Raw genomic sequence first — 17355 nt, 5'->3', positions numbered from 1 at the left:
TCAATGTGTTTTTTGATGCATAAATCCAGAGCACATGACCTTAATCCAAATAGACCTTAGTCAGGGTTGACATCAATATTTATTAATTACTTTTGTTTTATTAAATAAAATAATATAAATAATACAAATTAATGAACTTCAGCAGCAAATGTTTTCAAATTAATTTTGTGGTTTGAATGTATTATATTGGACCTAGCTGTTTATCTCAAGAGACATTTATGAGTTTAAAATAAAATAAAGTAAAATAATGATCATTTACACACAAAAACCCTGTTGCATGGCATTGAAAACCTATTAAAGTTAAATAAAAGACTATTTTCTCTGAACTTCCTCTGGGAAGAAGACATTTAATATCTGTGACAGCTTTAAAAATATTTGCTTACTTTATATATATAGCTTATCATTTGCCTTTATTACAGTAAGAGTCATTTGAAATAGACCTTAGTGTTGTACAGGGAACAATTATCTCATTACTCATTCATTGTTATTAAAATAATATTTAGAGACCGACAGTTCTGGTTTAGATGTAAATTATTCAAATATAGGGCAACAACATAATTATATCAAGTGTATTAAGGGCAAAAAACGGTTTATTGATCATATTTATAATGCTTACCATTTATAACAATGTATTCAAAGGAAACGGTAAAGTTCAAATAAAAAGAAAGAGCCGGGAAATGATAATACATGTCTCACATGTCAGAGTTTCATGAAATTTTAAGATCCATTCCAGTGAAATCAATAGTAGAAAAAAAAACGCAGTTTTAAATGTTATAATATTAATAAAAGTTGAAATTTCACTTATTTTTAAACAACAACAACAAAACTGTCTGTGCTAGGAAGAGTTTAGGTGTCTGGAGGTTTGTAATGTTATTGTTGCTCATTTAATATGGCAGTATTATATGAATGAAACTGAGGGAGAAGAATAGACGAGTTTGATGTTCACTCTTTTACATAGTGATTGATGCATACAGTCAAAGTCTAGTCAATGTCTTCATAAATTTATGTTATGACTTTTATAATACTTATTTCATTGTGACATAATGTCTGCTGCTGGATCTCTTCACATCCTATTCATTGTTAATTACGTTCAGTTATAAAACTCCAGAACTCAATTCAAACTCTAGAATTTTCTTCCACTGAGTCTTCACAAAATCTTCCCTTACAAAAAATCATTCAGGAGTCCTAAACGAAAAATCCTGAACACCTGCATCAATTTTTTGCAGCAGTTCTTTGCAAGGGTTAATATAAAAACATTTATATTTAAAATCTCAGCTCTTTCAGTCTCTGACTCCTGTTTTTCCCTTATATTCCTAAATATCATATATCAATCCAAAATATTCGTTACAGTTCTCAATATTGATTTTAAAGTTACTGTGATGAGTTGCCATATGTATAATAATAAATGATTTTCTATTATATATCAAAAGTGTTCTTCTGCCTTGGACTTTCCCCGCATTTTATTGTTGTATTGTTATGTACATAATTGTGTTGTGCACAGAGATTACAGTAATAGCATACAAGTACTAAACACAGTGGTGTGCAGTCAGCCCTTTCCAATAGTGTCCTAATAGATCAATGAGAGGTACACAAAACAGACACCCTTACCCTAAACCTAACCGATAGTGTTTCAAAAGCAAACGCAACATGAAAAGCACATTAACTGAAGAAACCTTCTATGACACTTTCACTTCACTTTTGTTACGAGCATCCTCCGCTGTGTTCCTGGCCTGGTGTCCGAGTCGAAAGTCCAACACCCTATGAGGTGAGCTACCTCATAATAAATGTGTAAATTAAAATGTATAGTTTTTCAAATGGTGCATTAAAGTAAAGGTGTTTTGATATAATAACATAGGAGGGTTTGAGTAATAGAGCGAAATATACATTTCTGCAAAGTCATAAACTGCCATAGTACCCGTGATTTGCATGAAAGTGAATAAATGGCACTGTTGATGTAGCACCTATAGTGTTATTTCACCAGAAGCCACGTCAAAACAAAAAGTGGCACATAAAACTTAGTTTCAAAAAATTTTCTTATAGTAACGTTCTTTCTATGAGACTAGGTTGGAGTTATTTGAGGTCTTTGAAAGTGGTCCAATTGTGTCAATAGCAACTTCCTTGAAACAAAAAGATTACCACATTAAAATACAGTTTAGGATTACTGAATCATAGATTAAGCAGCACTTGCCTCCAATGTTGCCGCATGGCATGATGGTTATGTGTTTCACTACAATCAACATTTTACTGTGGGCCAATTAGATTTATTGAAATAGCACCATAATTGCATTTCCAGTACATGAAGTCACATCTATTATCAGGCGCTTAAAAGTTAATTTGTGACTTGACATTGTTTAAAACGGGGTTCTTGAGTTGCTGTTCATTACTCTGCAGCTATGGACTCAAGAGCTGTGTTTCTCTCAGTATGGATGTTGCTGTCGTCCACCTCCACTGGAATCAAACTAGATGGGAATGGATACGTTGATATTGTCATTGCAATCAGTTCAGCAGTACCAGAGGACAAGACGCTCATTGATAAAATAAAGATGAATATATATATATACACACCAAACATTTATTAACACCACAATGCTTTTAAAGGCTTTTAAGTTAAAAGAGCTCTATTTCGTGCTCTTAAAATGTTTCTAATCTTTCAGAAGAATAACTAATAATGATAGCATTAAAGCATGATTACTTTATAGGCTAATACTTGGCTATATGTACGCAATAACAGTTTCTTCTCATTTGTTCTGACAGGAAATGGTTACCGAGGGTTCAGAATATCTTTTTCAAGCTTTGGATCAAAAGGTCTATTTCAAAAACATAATAAAATTAGTTCCACCTCAATGGAATAGTAAGGATTATAATAAATCAAGAACTGAATCTTTTGAAAAGGTATAGAGCATAAAGTGATTTTGTTATAATAAATGTCACCTATTGTAATTCAAGTATGATGTTCCTGAAACAATTTTTACATCAAACGCAGGCCAAAATAAGAATTGATCAACCGAATCCAGCACATGGTGATGGTCACCAGTCAGTATGGAGAATGTGGATCTGAAAGTCAGTAAATTAATTTGACCCAAAATGTCCTCCTAGATGACAATCTCATTCAGCCTTATGGGTCAAGACGTGAATCTCATTAGTCTTACTTCAGTATAACCATTTATCATGGGTTAACATTAGGCTGGGAAAATATTTTAAGTGTTTTGTTTTTAGTAATGTTTCTTTGTTTGTATTCAGAAAGGGTCTTGGTGCATGAATGGGCTTATCTGAGATGGGGAGTGATTGATGAATACAGTGAAGAAACGCCATTTTACCATTCTGCTGGCCACTTTGAAGCTACAAGGTCATTTATTGTTAAGAAAAATAAGCCATTGTATTCTTGGGAAGTATAACCACCATTGATATTGGACTTTTAAAATCAAGGATTAAATTAATCATGTCTGATTGTGAATAGTGAATTTTTACAATGGCATTGGTACCTGAAAACGACTGCATTTAAATGATCCTGCATCCATGCACCAAGGAGTCAAGTCCAGTATGACATACATCACAAATTACGGAGTGCACTTTTAAGTTATTGCTATCCATGAGTTGGCAACAGACATGAGTCCAAATTAAGGTGTTTGTTACATTTATATCCAGTTAAGCAGGTAATATTTGGTTTCAGGGGAGTGCATTTTGTCGAGAACTTGAGCACAATAGTGCAGCCACAAACATACAAAATAAAAATGTAGCAACAAAGCAACATGGACTGTAGGCTGCACAATTAATCAAAATAAAATTGAAACCCCGATATGACGTGCGATTATTAAATTGCAAAGGACTGCGATTTAATAAAAAAAAAAATAAATAGTCTGCTCCCTTCAAAGTTTATTTGCGCTGCTCTGTCCAGTCTATATTTAAGTTAGAGCATTGTTACAGTGTTTTCAGAGCGGTTCTGTGCTCCACAACTCCCTCTCATGCTTAAGAAGTGATCAGATTTTCGTTCCGTTTGCTTACGTGCGGTAAACACTTTATTTACAGTAATTTCATGTCCTGCGTGAAGCGCCAGTCTCCGCAAGAAACAGGTATGATAATAACGCGTTATACAAGATGGGTTATAATTCAAACATTTTTATTAAATGATTGCTGAGCAACAGCATTACAGTAACACGCGCCCCCGTCGTTTGTTTACATCACGACAGAGCGCGTCGCCCTTATTACACTCCCCGCGGAAACAAGTGAAAGAGGAACTAATATTACCAACATACAACAAAATGAAAAGGAAGGAACATACATACAATAAATCTATATCAAATATTTAGGTACTATAATATAATGCATTGCTAAATTAAATATAATAAAATAATGAATACAAATAATTAAATGAAATGGTGACAAACTATGCAAAGTTTTCACTTTAAATTTAAATCGCACCAATGGGTTATCAATTCAACTTGAGTTTGACATTAAACCTCATTCTTTAGGACTATCTTATATACAGTAAAGAATAGTTTGTATAAGCCTACTAGTTTTTAAGGCCTAGAATAAAGAGTACCATTTATATTTTAAAATTATATTTTGTGTATACTGAATTATTCAATCAACCAACATTATTTTTGACAGCAAAAACTAGGCAACAACTATGGTTTTACCAACAGGGAAATGTAGTTAACAGTGACATTGAGCAGAAAGCTTACATATAACCAGTTTTGACAGAGCTGCTGATAAAAGTTAAATGATCAGCATCGATTGATGAGATGAAAAGAAAACTGGAGATCAGCCATACTCTGCGCCATCTTGAGTCCAGTGATTGTACCATGTACAATCTAAATCATTGCACCAGGGTACCCAGAGTGAGAGAAAGCCCTGAAGAGGAATTTAAATGAAGCAATACTGAAGATAAAGAAACACCAGGAGAAGGGCTGCATGATGCTGAAAGAAATGTACAAAGTGAAGAAGGCCAAGAAGAAACTACATGTGGAGAGGGTAAAAGGCAGACATACCATCAGAAGATGGAAGATGAGTCTGATAATGTGCCTGATACTGGGGACAACCTACATGCTACAACAGACACCGAAGGTCCAAGCCTCACCGACCCCTAAGAAGCAGGAGAACCAGAATTCGATAGAATCAACTTCACAGATCCGGACTGGTTTCAAGAATGATCTCAAGGTAACACAAACAGAACAGGGGTTGGGAAGAGAAAGAGTCATTAGTCTAAATATGATAAGGGAAAAATAATTCAAGAAGAAAACGCATTGTGGGAACTAGCACAAAACAACCTTTTGTATGAATGGGCACGGTATGCAGCAAAAGAGGCAGGGAAGGAAAATTGTCTATTGTGTGCACCGTTACCCACAAATAAAGTGTTTGTAGTCCCTAATCCACATGACTATCGAGATTGTGCTAAATTTAACAGAAACTTTTGTCACCTAAGTAAGGATGTGAGCCCTCAGGTCCAGCTAAGTGTCTAGCTTGTTCAGCCAGTCAGACTTTCAATAGTCACTTTTAAAGGCCAGGTTGGGGAGAATGGTGTAGAAATTGGGACATTACTAAACACATTGAAATAGCAGAAGAGGTGGTGGAAATCCCAGAATGGTACAAGATTGATTATAGGCAAGAATATGAATGCAATAAAAAGAATGTTGGTTATTATGATTTGGGAAAATTCAATGGAAGGTGTGCTACTGTTTGGTATTTTGATAAAGATACTCCTTGGAATTCAGGTGTGCTGCTCAGAGCTCCAGTTAAGCTAACTCCAGGAGTAAATAGATCAGACAGAAGTTGTAGCAGATTTCTTTTGGGTCTGTGGAAAAAAGAAACTTATGTCCTCCTAACCATGAGAATAGAAAGGAATATGTGCTAGAGTACGGATTGTTCAGGAGGTCAACATAGTGGAATGGGAACAAGGACTGCCAATTAAGGAAAATTAGAAGAATTGTAGCACTAAAATATCTTCTAAATCTTATAAACCTGACCCTAGAGTATATTTAGACTCCATAGGTCAGCCTAGATGTTTACTTAATGAATATAAGGATAGAAATTAAATAAAGGTAGGATTTGAGTCAATATTTGTTTAGATACACCAAACAAGAATACAGAATGGGCCAATTATATTTACTACAATCAACAGAGGTTTATCAATTATAATGATATTGCTTTATCCTCATTGGGAGAACAGGTAGATGCAACAAGTAGAATGACAATGTAGAATCGACAGGCATTAAATTGGATATTAGCAGATAAAGGAGGTGTATGTGATCAAGGATCTGATGCTGGCATACAAAATAGTCACTGGGTCTGCTCCAGCATACCTAAAATAATTTCTGCTGAACTAAACTCCACCAAAACACTTCCCTGGACTTTCAGTTTCATCATACCACGTTGGTGGAATGACCTTCCTGTAAAATGGCAGGCAAAAGAAGGGCACACTCATAAACCCATCGGTCCGGAGTGGAGCACTTTGAATAGAATAGATTGCCCTTTGAAGGTCTCTGCATTCTTCTGTCTTTTCTGAGCGCTGAAAGTAAAGCAATTATTTTTAATAATTTGCACTTTACACATTCATCCCGTTATTAATTTTATCTGACTAATTACTTTCTGATCAATCTTTTATTTTTTATCTTTGAAGTTATTGATTACTCTGAATCCTCTTCTGTTCATTTACCTTTTGATCAGTTTCTGGGCAACTGTTAGTCTTTAAGTGGCTTCCTCCAACATTAAAGCTTCAGGTATGATATAAATGATTCTTAAAATGATATTCTCCTGCTCGGTTCCTCAAGAGCAGTTTCTCCTATTTTAAAGATAGTTCTGTTCTATTTTTCTAATGAAATTCAAACTGTTAGTCTTTAAGTGGCTTACACCTACATTAAAGCTTCAGTTATGATATAAATTATTCTTAAAATGGTATTCTCCTGCTTGGTTCCTCAAGAGCAGTTTCTCCTAATTTAAAGACCCAGTATTGATATACATGATTTTGGAGGAATACAGAATAAATCAAAAAGTAACAATTTATTTACCAGGTAAGATTTAAAACATAAGTTACAGAAAGAAGTCAAATAACATACCTGGCAGTTGAGAAAACTACATGTAATTGCAAAGCATGGGAGATCTGAATGCAGATTCCTATTATTAAAGTTACACACATTGAGGTGTGGGATCATCTGACTACAGAGAACCCTGAGCTCTAGGCCAGCCTTCCTTAAATATCCAGACAGAATACACATTGTGTACCAAATGGTATTATCCTTTGAACATTGAGAATTTGGGGATGAATGGGTTCTTGGCCTCCTGGGGTTTCACCTTCTATGAGGGGGATATACCTCCAAATTATTCAGTATTTGGCAAAGACCTTATAACTTTGTTGTCATTAAGTTTTACAACCCTGGGAAAAAGAACACTATACCAGCCGTATTGAGACATTTTAAATTATATCAAACATGTCTAGTCACATTATTTGTATACATCAGATATTATATTTTCTTACATGCAGATCAGGTGATTTTGAGGTGTCATGAGCTGAAGGGAAATAGGATGGGTAGAGTGCAGAAATTTGCGTTTTATGGTCCTTGCTCAGCAGGATGTGTTGACCCACGTGGAGATGCTCATCTGTGTAGGAGTTTTTTTATGTTGGTTCTCGCAGAGTTCTTTGTCATCCCGGAGGTGATGCAGACAGTTTGGAGCGGTCTTACATTCCCAACTCCATCCGTGAAGCTGACTCACTATCTGTCTTCAAAAATGCCTAAAAACACATCTTTTCCAAGAGCACTTAACCAGTCACAAAAAAAAACAACATAAATCTGTTTTGAATACTATTCTGATGCGAGTGAAACTTTGTAGTATGGCACCTTTCATACCACTGTCTCCTTAAGATGATTATGTTTTCCTCTTTTGTAAGCCACTTTGGATAGAAGTGTCTGCCAAATGAATAAATGTAAATGTAAATTGATAAATGTGAATGGTCCACTGCACAACAATGACAACTCTCCTGGATGAACAGAAAGATCAAAATGGGAGGAAATTAATTCTGCCAATGTATATATATATATATATGAGGAGATGAATGATGAGCCATGCCCTGGGATGTAATTGCTAGCCTAACTGGGGAGAGTGGTGGCCCTCTACATAACGCAAAGTAACTGGGTCGAAGATCTTTTTTCAACTGGATCTTTGAAAGAAAACTAACTTTTTAGTGTTGAGTTATTTCTACTATTTTTGTTGTTTTTGATATATTTAATGATATACTTTAGATCTTTATGCTGTTATATCCAATGTTCTGTTATGCTACTGTAATAAAACATGGCCCTCTCAAGTCTCTTACAGGGACCAGATGCTGTTGTGCAAATGATAGGTACATCCTTTGTTACCTGTTCAATCACAAGTTTTAAAGGTCTACATTCAAACCCCTAAACTGTAAACCAAATCCTGAAATAACATCAAAGCTCACATCTAAAATAACTAAAGAATAATTTGGTATTTAAGGAGAGATGACAAAGGAATCAGGGTCTCTGTAGCCAGAAGTCCTCTACCAGTGTTACGAATCAGACAAGGGCAGACGAGGAGTGAGGATCTACATGCAGTTTATTGAAAATTAACAAGGACAAACGACTGGTAAACACAGGAACAAACAAAACATACACGATGGGAAACCAAAATATAAACAAGAGGAACAAAATATAAACAAGAGGAACATCCACGAAGGGTACGGGCAGGAACACGGGCAGGAACACGGGCAAGACTGAACAAACAACAGGGCTTAAATACACAGGGATAATGATTAACAGGTGAGAACAATCAAGCTGGCAGTGATGAGGGCAGGGAATTGTGGGAAGTGTAGTCTGGGAGAAATGGCAAGGGAGAAACACAGGGCAGACAACAGGGAATCGTGACAACCAGGTATACAATTTGAATTTCTTATGTTTGGTAAATGTATGAATGGAATGCAACTTTAATTATATTATTATGCGTGGTTCACTGATAGCTTTGAGTTATTATGATTCATTCTGTTTTCTAGTATATTTCTTATTAACTACAAATCTATAGTCAGAGTTGCCTTAAATAAGCTTCTTCAGAAGTAACATAACCCATTAGTTAAGAATGTACTAAAAGACTAAACGGCGAACCGAGAATCTATAATAGAACTTAGCCAAGTAGAAATAAACGAGAATACTAAGTATGAGTAGGACCAAGAATCTGTAAAACAGAACTTAATTGACTGGGGCTAAACTGTGAGTCGATAATCTATACTGAACTTTGCCAAATAAGACTAAATGGATAAAGCCGAGAACCTATAAGGACTTAGTCTAAAACGTACTAATATATGAAACTGATGAATTTGAATTGGCACAGGACCCAAATAACATTGAATAAACAAATGCTTGAAAGAGACAGAGGATACATGTGCGTTAATTAGTGCTATAAATGAGATGAAACAAATGTATGTGGGTGTGTACACATTTCCCATCTTACAGGAATGTGTGTAACCAACGACTGTAATAAGGGAAATCAATTAATAGACTAATCAAATTAATGCAGAAAGTAATGATTATTAGTTAATATAAAATATGTAACCAAATGAAGTGATTACAGTGTGTTTTATGCATCTGAAATGAAATAGTCATGCTTTTGCCAATATTGAAGCAAGCTTGATCAGGATGACCAGCTAGAAGTAGACGGTGATGACAAATCTAGCGGGGGATAAGATGATTTTATTGGATGAAGAGGCCATCACTCAAAGAGATAAGGGGGAACAGAAACTGTATAAAAATATGCATGATTCTGAATTGTGATTTCAGATGATCCATGGAACACCTCGGCTTTGTTACTTTGTAAGAAAAGTCTATTTTTGGAATCAGAACTTTGCGCCTCCGAGAAATCTTTGACTCTGGAATCTGACACGACAGTACCTGAACTTTGGTCATACAATCTCCATCTCGATGGATGAGCTGAGATTCTCCGTGTTACACCAAACAAGCTAACGGATCCAAAGGAGACCACCGAGCAACCAGTGTCTCACCCTTTTTCCTGCAGAATTGAACAAAGATTTCTCTTCCTTCTTCAACCAAGTCAACTACGCTGATATCTCTGCCAATCTGCCGAGAATCAGCTGCCGTACCGCCCACCGACAGTGTGAGGAAACGGCATCCGGTCATCATCCGAGATTCGAGGAACCGAGTCGGAGTCAAACGATGAACGAACACACATTCTACCCACATCCTCATGCGACTCAAGTAAGAGCTTTATGTCTGGGCAGAGATAGATTATTATAGTGTGTTATTCTTATGTATCAAGTTAATTGCTTGTACAATTTATGGACCGCAGAGTTCGCTCATTGCTTTTTATAATACTTAAAGTATTACTGTAATTACTGTTAACACGTTGGGCTGTTTGTGCATTTCCACCATGGTGGGTGAGACTGGCACACTGAGTTTATCCATTAAAGAACCAACAACCGTGGCGGATGGATTATGCCTCTGAGTGATAAAACTAACAGTTGCCATCCCTCCCATGATCACTAAACCAGCTTCAGTGCCACCACCCTCTCTCTTGTATTAACCACACATTCACATATGATCCCTGACAAGCATCCCAGCACACTCATTTGGCAAAACAGATCATTTGTTGATAGAGCCCAGCTTTGTCCCCAAGTTATCATACCAGTGGAGATACGTGTTAAGCGGACTGACACCATTAACCAGTCTCTCCGCCCACATTCACGGCCACATTCTCTGGCTGCAAACCTTGTGTGACAAACTCTCCACGAGAGCCCTGCCTGCCATTTTGTGCACTACTCCTCTCCTTACACACACACACCTGTAGGGCCTTGCCCCACTGAAAATGGCAGCAGAGACAGCATGGCCCTTTGTTCTATGATCAAAGGTGAGACATTGAACTCCATTTCCCAGAATGCATAAAATTCTCCCGCCTGTTGCGTTCAGTTCCTTTGTGTGTCTGCTCATGTCGTGGAAAATCACGATGAATCTCTTTAAGTTGTAAGAAAACTCTCGGAGTCTTGAGTTCCAGATGCCAAAGTTGTAGTTTATTGAACACCAACAAACTTGAGACCGGTCAGCTGTCCGTTCTGACACATTTTCCTAAGTTCTCAGTTATATACCTTTTTGTTATCTTGTTACCCACTGTCTCTGACCCACGAGGTCACTGCCTTGTCTCTTTCCCACCAATATGTTCTACGTCCTTTGTTAATTAAATATTGGTGGGAGATCCCTCGCCTATCTATTAAAAAGAAAAAGAAACATGTATCTTTGGTAGCCTCTCATATCTTGACCTCGTGTTACAGTTCATGGACAGAATACATCAACTCCTAAAAACATTTGCGTAAGAGACAAACAGCCATGTCCTCATCACATACTTTTTTACAATGAGGCGGCCTTGTTTGCTCATACACATTATCATTTGACTAATGAAAGAAAACACCAGCTGCAAAGATATCATACATTCAGCTTATTAGAACAAGACACCATTCATACGTGCCAGCACAAAGGAAACACACCAAGGACTCTCATCAGAATACTATTGATTAACAGAAACACATTTTGTTTTTGAAGAAATACATATTTTGTTTTTGACGAAATACACCTGTTTTTCAAGGTTATATACCATACTCATTACCACCCGCACGTGGTATTACCTCTGTTGTGCTGGATCTGATCCAGCCATCTTGCTTTCCCTACACCTTCACATAATCGTTGGCTCCGCCCTTTCCGGCCTAGCCCTCCATTTTGACTAGTTCCTCACGAGGAGTTTAGTCCGCCATTTTGTGTCTTGGTTACCGACTCAAGACACACACCCACACACACATACACTAGCATATAGCTCCACCATTTAGTTAGGATTTCCATCTTGTTTTTGTGTTATATTCATTTAGTATTGGCAGTGTTCATTACTGTTTGATTATAATAAATCTTGTTTTATTATAATAAGTATTCCTGGTTTGTTTGTTTGAATATTGTGTTGAAGCCAGCCTCTGCCACGTCAAGAACTCCTGTATTACTTCAGTATTGTTAAATTGTTGTTGTTAGAAGCCAACTGTAACCAGATTACTGTTGGGTTCATGTCAGCATCCTGCCTCCTGTTGTTTGTCTCCGGGCCTCTAGAGGTCACCTGTGTTCCCCTCTGCCTTAGTTCTTCCTCGTGTGTCCTTGTTAGCATTATCCAGGTCACCTGTGCCTTGTTTCCCCTAGAGTATTTTAGCTGTGTTTTTTTTCCCCTTGTCCCTCACTCGGTTTTTGAGTCTTGCCATGTGTCTCCTGCTGTGTCCCACCGAGTCCTTCCAAGTTTTCCAAGCTATCCCAAGTAAGCTGTTCTTAGTTATTAGGGCCCAAGCCTTGAAAAGGCAAGGCCCTATTGTTTTCGTTAGGATTATTAGGGCCCAAGCCTTGAAAAGGCAAGGCCCTATTGTTTTCGTTAGGATTATAATTATTATTATTATTATTATTATTATTATTTTTTTTTTACGACTATTGGGGCACTTTTGGGGCTCTTAATGTGCTCAAAAACTCTTGAAACTTTGCACACTGGTCAGAACCCGCGGCCATTAGGGCCGGGCTGAAGCTGGTACCCGGGCGTGGCAGGGGGGCTCGACAGCGCCCCCTGAAACAGGGTCCGAAAACTTGGTCCATAAATCAAACACGCTTGCATGTAATAATATGAAACTTGGTACACATATAGATCTCATCGATTCATATATCCTTCATACTTTTACTTTTTACCTCAGGCCAACTGGAAATCATCTATTTAGGGTTCTTTGGTAGTGATGGCGAGATGAAGCTTCATAAAGCATTGAAGCGTTCCATCCAATTGGTTCACTCATGTGCCGAAGCTTCATGGTGCTTCATTTGCTCTATTGTGCCATCAAGTGGACAATAAATGTAAAACGTGCAGTGTGATTATAATGACACTATGGCTTTGGTGTCTGAAGCATTGAATGAATTAATCAATGATGTTTGTGATGCTTATACATAAAGTATAAACTTTTATATGGTGTCTGTCTTTATGATACAATGACAGGGTCAAAATGAAAAGTGGAAACAAGGGAGAGCGTTGTCATGTGAATGTGCTTGTGTTACTTATTTTTTGACTGTGCTGACACAGTCAGCATTTTATTCATTTTTATTTAAAAATAACAACTTCTCCACAGTGCTCGGCTTCAGGCGGTTTCTTTTTTTAGATTATTTCACCTGCTTTAGAAAATACCCTTTCACAGGGCACAGATGAAGCAGGGGTACAGAGAAAAGCAATAGCAAGTTGGTACAAGTTGGGATATACTTTTTCTGTCTTTCCCAATATTCCAGGGGTTCTCCACTCTGGCGATGTTTGGTTCACCCAAGTACTTCTGGACCTCCACTGTTGCATCTGCAGTGACATTTTGAGCCCTAGTCTGCAGGACTGTGGTGTCCAAACGATGCCACAGTTTGTTACCTAAGACAGACAGACAGGCTGTAAGTGACTAAATACAATAATTAGACATTTATTAGACAACAATTAGAATGTATCCAGTATCTATTACTTTGAGTCAAAGGCTGAGAAGCTTCTGATGTGTGTGGTTGTGAGGAGGACGAGGAGGAGGACGGGCTGTTTCGAATAACAGCAGCACATTCAGCAGTGAGCCTCTTCTCGGCCTCTGCTGCTTTATTGGGGCTAAAGAAGCCTATCTTTTTAAACCTGGGATCAAGCAGTGTCGCCAGTGACATGATGCTCATTGATTGCAATGTGAATAGCTTCTCCCGTAACTGTCTCTTCAGACTCTCAGCCATTGCTTTGCTCTCTGGAGTTTGGAGAATTCCCATGTCCTCCTCCAGTGTGTGGTGTAGCATTGACAAAAGAGGAATGACTTTTGATCCGGATACTCTCTTCTCCTCTGACAGCTCAACTGTGGCATCATGAAATGGGGACAGCACTTTTAGACATTCTGCAATAATATTGTACTGTTCTGATGACAGTGGGGCAACGTCAGTGCGAAGGCCTGCCAAAGCTGCTCCTACAGGTTCCCTGAGGTCATAAACACGTTGGAGCATATGGTATGTGCTGTTCCAACGTGTATCCACTTCTTGAACTAGCTTCAGTGCTGGCTGGCCCATTTGCTCCTGCACCTGTGTCAGCCTCTCCTGTAAAATTAGCAATCAAAAGTGATTAATGCAAGTGTCACTGCAGCAGCACAAAACAGTGGCATTTAGAATATTGCAATGAAATAAAGAACTTCACCTTTGCAGTTGTGCTGCTCCTGAAATAGCCCACTATCTTCCTTGAGTTTGCCCGGATGACAGACAACACAGCGTTTTGGTCAAGAGCCTTTTTACAAGCAAATTCAAAGTATGCGCCACACAATTTGTGTGACGCAAACGAAGCTCCTTGGCACAAGCACCCATATTTGCAGCACCATCAGTCACAAGGCAAGTAACTTTGTTTGTAATACCCCACTGTGACATAAGTGCTGCTTTTACTTGTGCCAAATTTTCAGCAGTATGTGCCTCAGGGAAATACAGCACCCCTAAAACAACAGACTGCAGAGAGGTGCTTGCATCTATAAAATGGCATGTCACAGCTAGATATGCATCGGTGTTTATAGAGGTCCACATATCTGATGTTAAACTAACTACTGAGGCCTTCAAAACCAAGGCTTTGGCTTTCTCCTTGGATTCCTTATATTTGTCCTCCACCATAGCTTTCAAAGCCTAAAGGAAAGAAGAGAACACTCTTGGAATGGCAAATATGGGAAAAAAGGGAAAAATACATGTGCTCACATACGCACCTGCCTTGTGGGGAGAACATAGGTTGGGTTCAAAGCTTTAACAAGCTTTCTGAACCCTTTGTCCTCCACAATAGTGAAAGGCTGGGAATCCTCAATAACCATATTGACCAAACTCTCATCCACATCCTTCTTCTCTCCTGATGACAAAAAATCCATTAATTAGATTAATTAATTATTTACAGTATCAGTTAATGTTGTCTAATACAAATATACCATGTCATTTTATGTTGGTATGCTGTCTTATCATTGCATCCTAAAATGGCTTACCTGAGCCTGGTCCACCTTGGTTGGTCTCCTTGTTTTCATGCAGGGCTCTATAATGCCTCAGCATAGATGAGGTGTTGTTGTTGTATCTAAGTTCTTTGGAACACAACAGACACTTCACCTTTTAAAATACCAGAAATAAGAAGAAAGACATTAGAACAAGTAATACCTTGTGTTGCCGCGTTTATTTATATTACACTAGTTATTATTACAATGTAAATACATTATTTGGTGAGATCAGCTCAAAGTGTTCCCAGACAGGGAAAATCTCCTTTTTCTTGCTGGTTCCATCGCAAAAAAAGAAGCTTGAATAGATCGCTAACAAACTCACGAAAGTCCCAAGTCCACAAAATGTGAGGGGGAATCCATTGCATTTTGCTGGCCCTTATATTTCAAATAGACCGCCAAACCGCGAACCACTTCCTGAAGCAGTCACGTGGTACAGGCGGCTCGCGAGGCTTCAAACGTCACCACATATGTCACCGACACAAGCCTCGATACGCGCTTCACAGAAATCATCCCGGATTACTCGACACACGCTTCGAAGCCTCGATACGGGAGGACATCACTATTCTTTGGAAAACACATGCAATGGAATGTGAAATACTCCTCCTAGAGAATTCCACCAATCGCCACGAAACTCAGTCAGCATGAAGTCAAGACACTGAGGATGAAAAATTGACAGCGGATTTTTGATATCTCGAACGGTTTGGCCGTGGCGAGGAAATGAAATTATGGCGCGAAAAGTGAAACAGGAAACGTGTTATAACTTCTGCATACATTAATTGATCTCGATGAAACCGCAGCAGTGTGAAGAGGCCGATCGCATGGATGTGACTATTGTGAGTCAAAGTTATAGCGCCACCAACTGGCAGAAGGAAGTGTGTCACTTTCAAAATGCTTTGAAATCACACTCTTATTTTTACCCGATTTACTTAAAACTTTATGTGTATAATGTAAACACACGGCAGATGTAGGCGTGTGAAAGGATTATTGATATCTTAAATAGTGTTGTCGTGGCAGCGCTTCAAACTTGAATATTCTTTTTTGATGCGTGGTGCAGGGGCTCAGTAGCGCCACCTGTTGACAAAAGTGGGGTATTGGTTTTATACTTCAACCTAGAGTCACAAAACTCAGGAATTATATTGTTCTCATCGAGCCGGACAACTTTCTAATTTACAGTCATTAGCTCAGACCAACAGAAAGTCAGATATTTTGGTTTGAATGTGGAACACATTGCAAAGGAAACTTTGAAGCTCCAAAAACCCCATAAAGGTAGCATATAAAGGGAGCAAATAGCAAGGAAGTGTGTTATAACTTCTGCATACATTAACTGATCTCGATGAAACTTCAGCAGTGTGTCACATGGATGTGACTATTGTGAGTCAAAGTTATAGCGCCACCAACTGGCAGAAGGAAGTGTGTCACTTTCAAAAAGCTTTGAAATCACCTTCTTATGTCTCAAGTGAACAAACAGACCAACAGAAAGTCAGATATTTTGGTTTGAATGTGGAACACATTGCAAATGAACTTTGAAGCTCCAAAAAGCACACAAAGGAAGCATAAAAGCAAGGAAGTGTGTTATAACTTCTGCATACATTAACTGATCTCGATGAAACTTCAGCAGTGTGTCACATGGATGTGACTACTGTGAGTCAAAGTTATAGCGCCACCAACTGGCAGAAGGAAGTGTGTCACTTTCAAAATGCTTTGAAATCACCCCCTTATGTCTCAGTTGAACAAACAGTTGATAAAGAAATCGGGTTATCAATATATTGAATTATGAATTATTGCAGTGATCAACTGTGATGTTCGGTTAAGATGAAAATAAACTATCGCTCTGTCTAAGCGATTATCTTTCTGAAACACGTCACAAAAACTTACAGAAACGGATAACACAAACATGATCTTGGAAATATACACTTATCAGAATAGTTATATTAAACTTTAGTCTATTTCAGTTAAAGCCATTTAAGTTATAAAGCTGTCTCATGTAATTTCTCCTTTAATTCTATAGTATAACCACTAGGTGGAGTTCTAAGCCTATTTTCTGTATTCTCGTTGTTTTAACGTATGAAGAAGACTTGTACATGTTGTTGAGAACGCAGTAAAGTGTGACGCATATTTTGTTCTGTGAGTTTTATGAGTACTCCGAGTCTTTATTAAAACCAACACATGAAACATATGTCTAAAGAAAGTAGGGATGGGCTGATCGATCCGAACGTATCAAAACTTCCGAGAATGATGATCAAATTTCAAAATGCTTTGAAATCACAATCTTATTTTTATTGTAAACCTGTGATAAAACATCGATGCTTGTGTTTTACATTTTTAAGAAA

At 37.9% G+C, this 17355-nt stretch overlaps 1 protein-coding gene across 1 annotated transcript; it reads right to left on the bottom strand.

Annotated features, from left to right (window-relative positions):
• Nucleotides 1-13201: 13201 nt before the first annotated feature.
• On the bottom strand, nt 13202-15535 carry LOC127629528 (zinc finger BED domain-containing protein 4-like). Its single transcript, XM_052106607.1, has 7 exons — nt 15500-15535; nt 15020-15137; nt 14753-14889; nt 14598-14675; nt 14206-14292; nt 13511-14108; nt 13202-13422 (listed from the first exon to the last, which is right to left on the bottom strand). Exons 1-7 carry the CDS (start codon nt 15533-15535, stop codon nt 13202-13204), a joined length of 1275 nt encoding a protein of 424 aa, XP_051962567.1.
• Between the last annotated feature and the right edge of the window lie 1820 nt (nt 15536-17355).

This window comes from Xyrauchen texanus, chromosome 36 (genome assembly GCF_025860055.1).
Source record: "Xyrauchen texanus isolate HMW12.3.18 chromosome 36, RBS_HiC_50CHRs, whole genome shotgun sequence".
Classification (NCBI taxonomy): Eukaryota; Metazoa; Chordata; class Actinopteri; order Cypriniformes; family Catostomidae; genus Xyrauchen; species Xyrauchen texanus.
This window is presented reverse-complemented; position numbering and strand designations above follow the sequence as displayed.

What these genes read in the sequence shown, in the direction of transcription:
- LOC127629528 (XM_052106607.1), bottom strand. Translation starts at nt 15,535, where the DNA reads ATGATTTCTGTGAAGCGCGTATCGAGGCTTGTGTCG. An exon ending in TGGTTTTGAAGGCCTCAGTA is followed by an intron (nt 14,293 to 14,597) that starts GTTAGTTTAACA and finishes GCTTGTAAAAAG; the next exon opens with GCTCTTGACCAAAACGCTGT. An exon ending in TTCTCAGCCTTTGACTCAAA is followed by an intron (nt 13,423 to 13,510) that starts GTAATAGATACT and finishes TGTCTGTCTTAG; the next exon opens with GTAACAAACTGTGGCATCGT.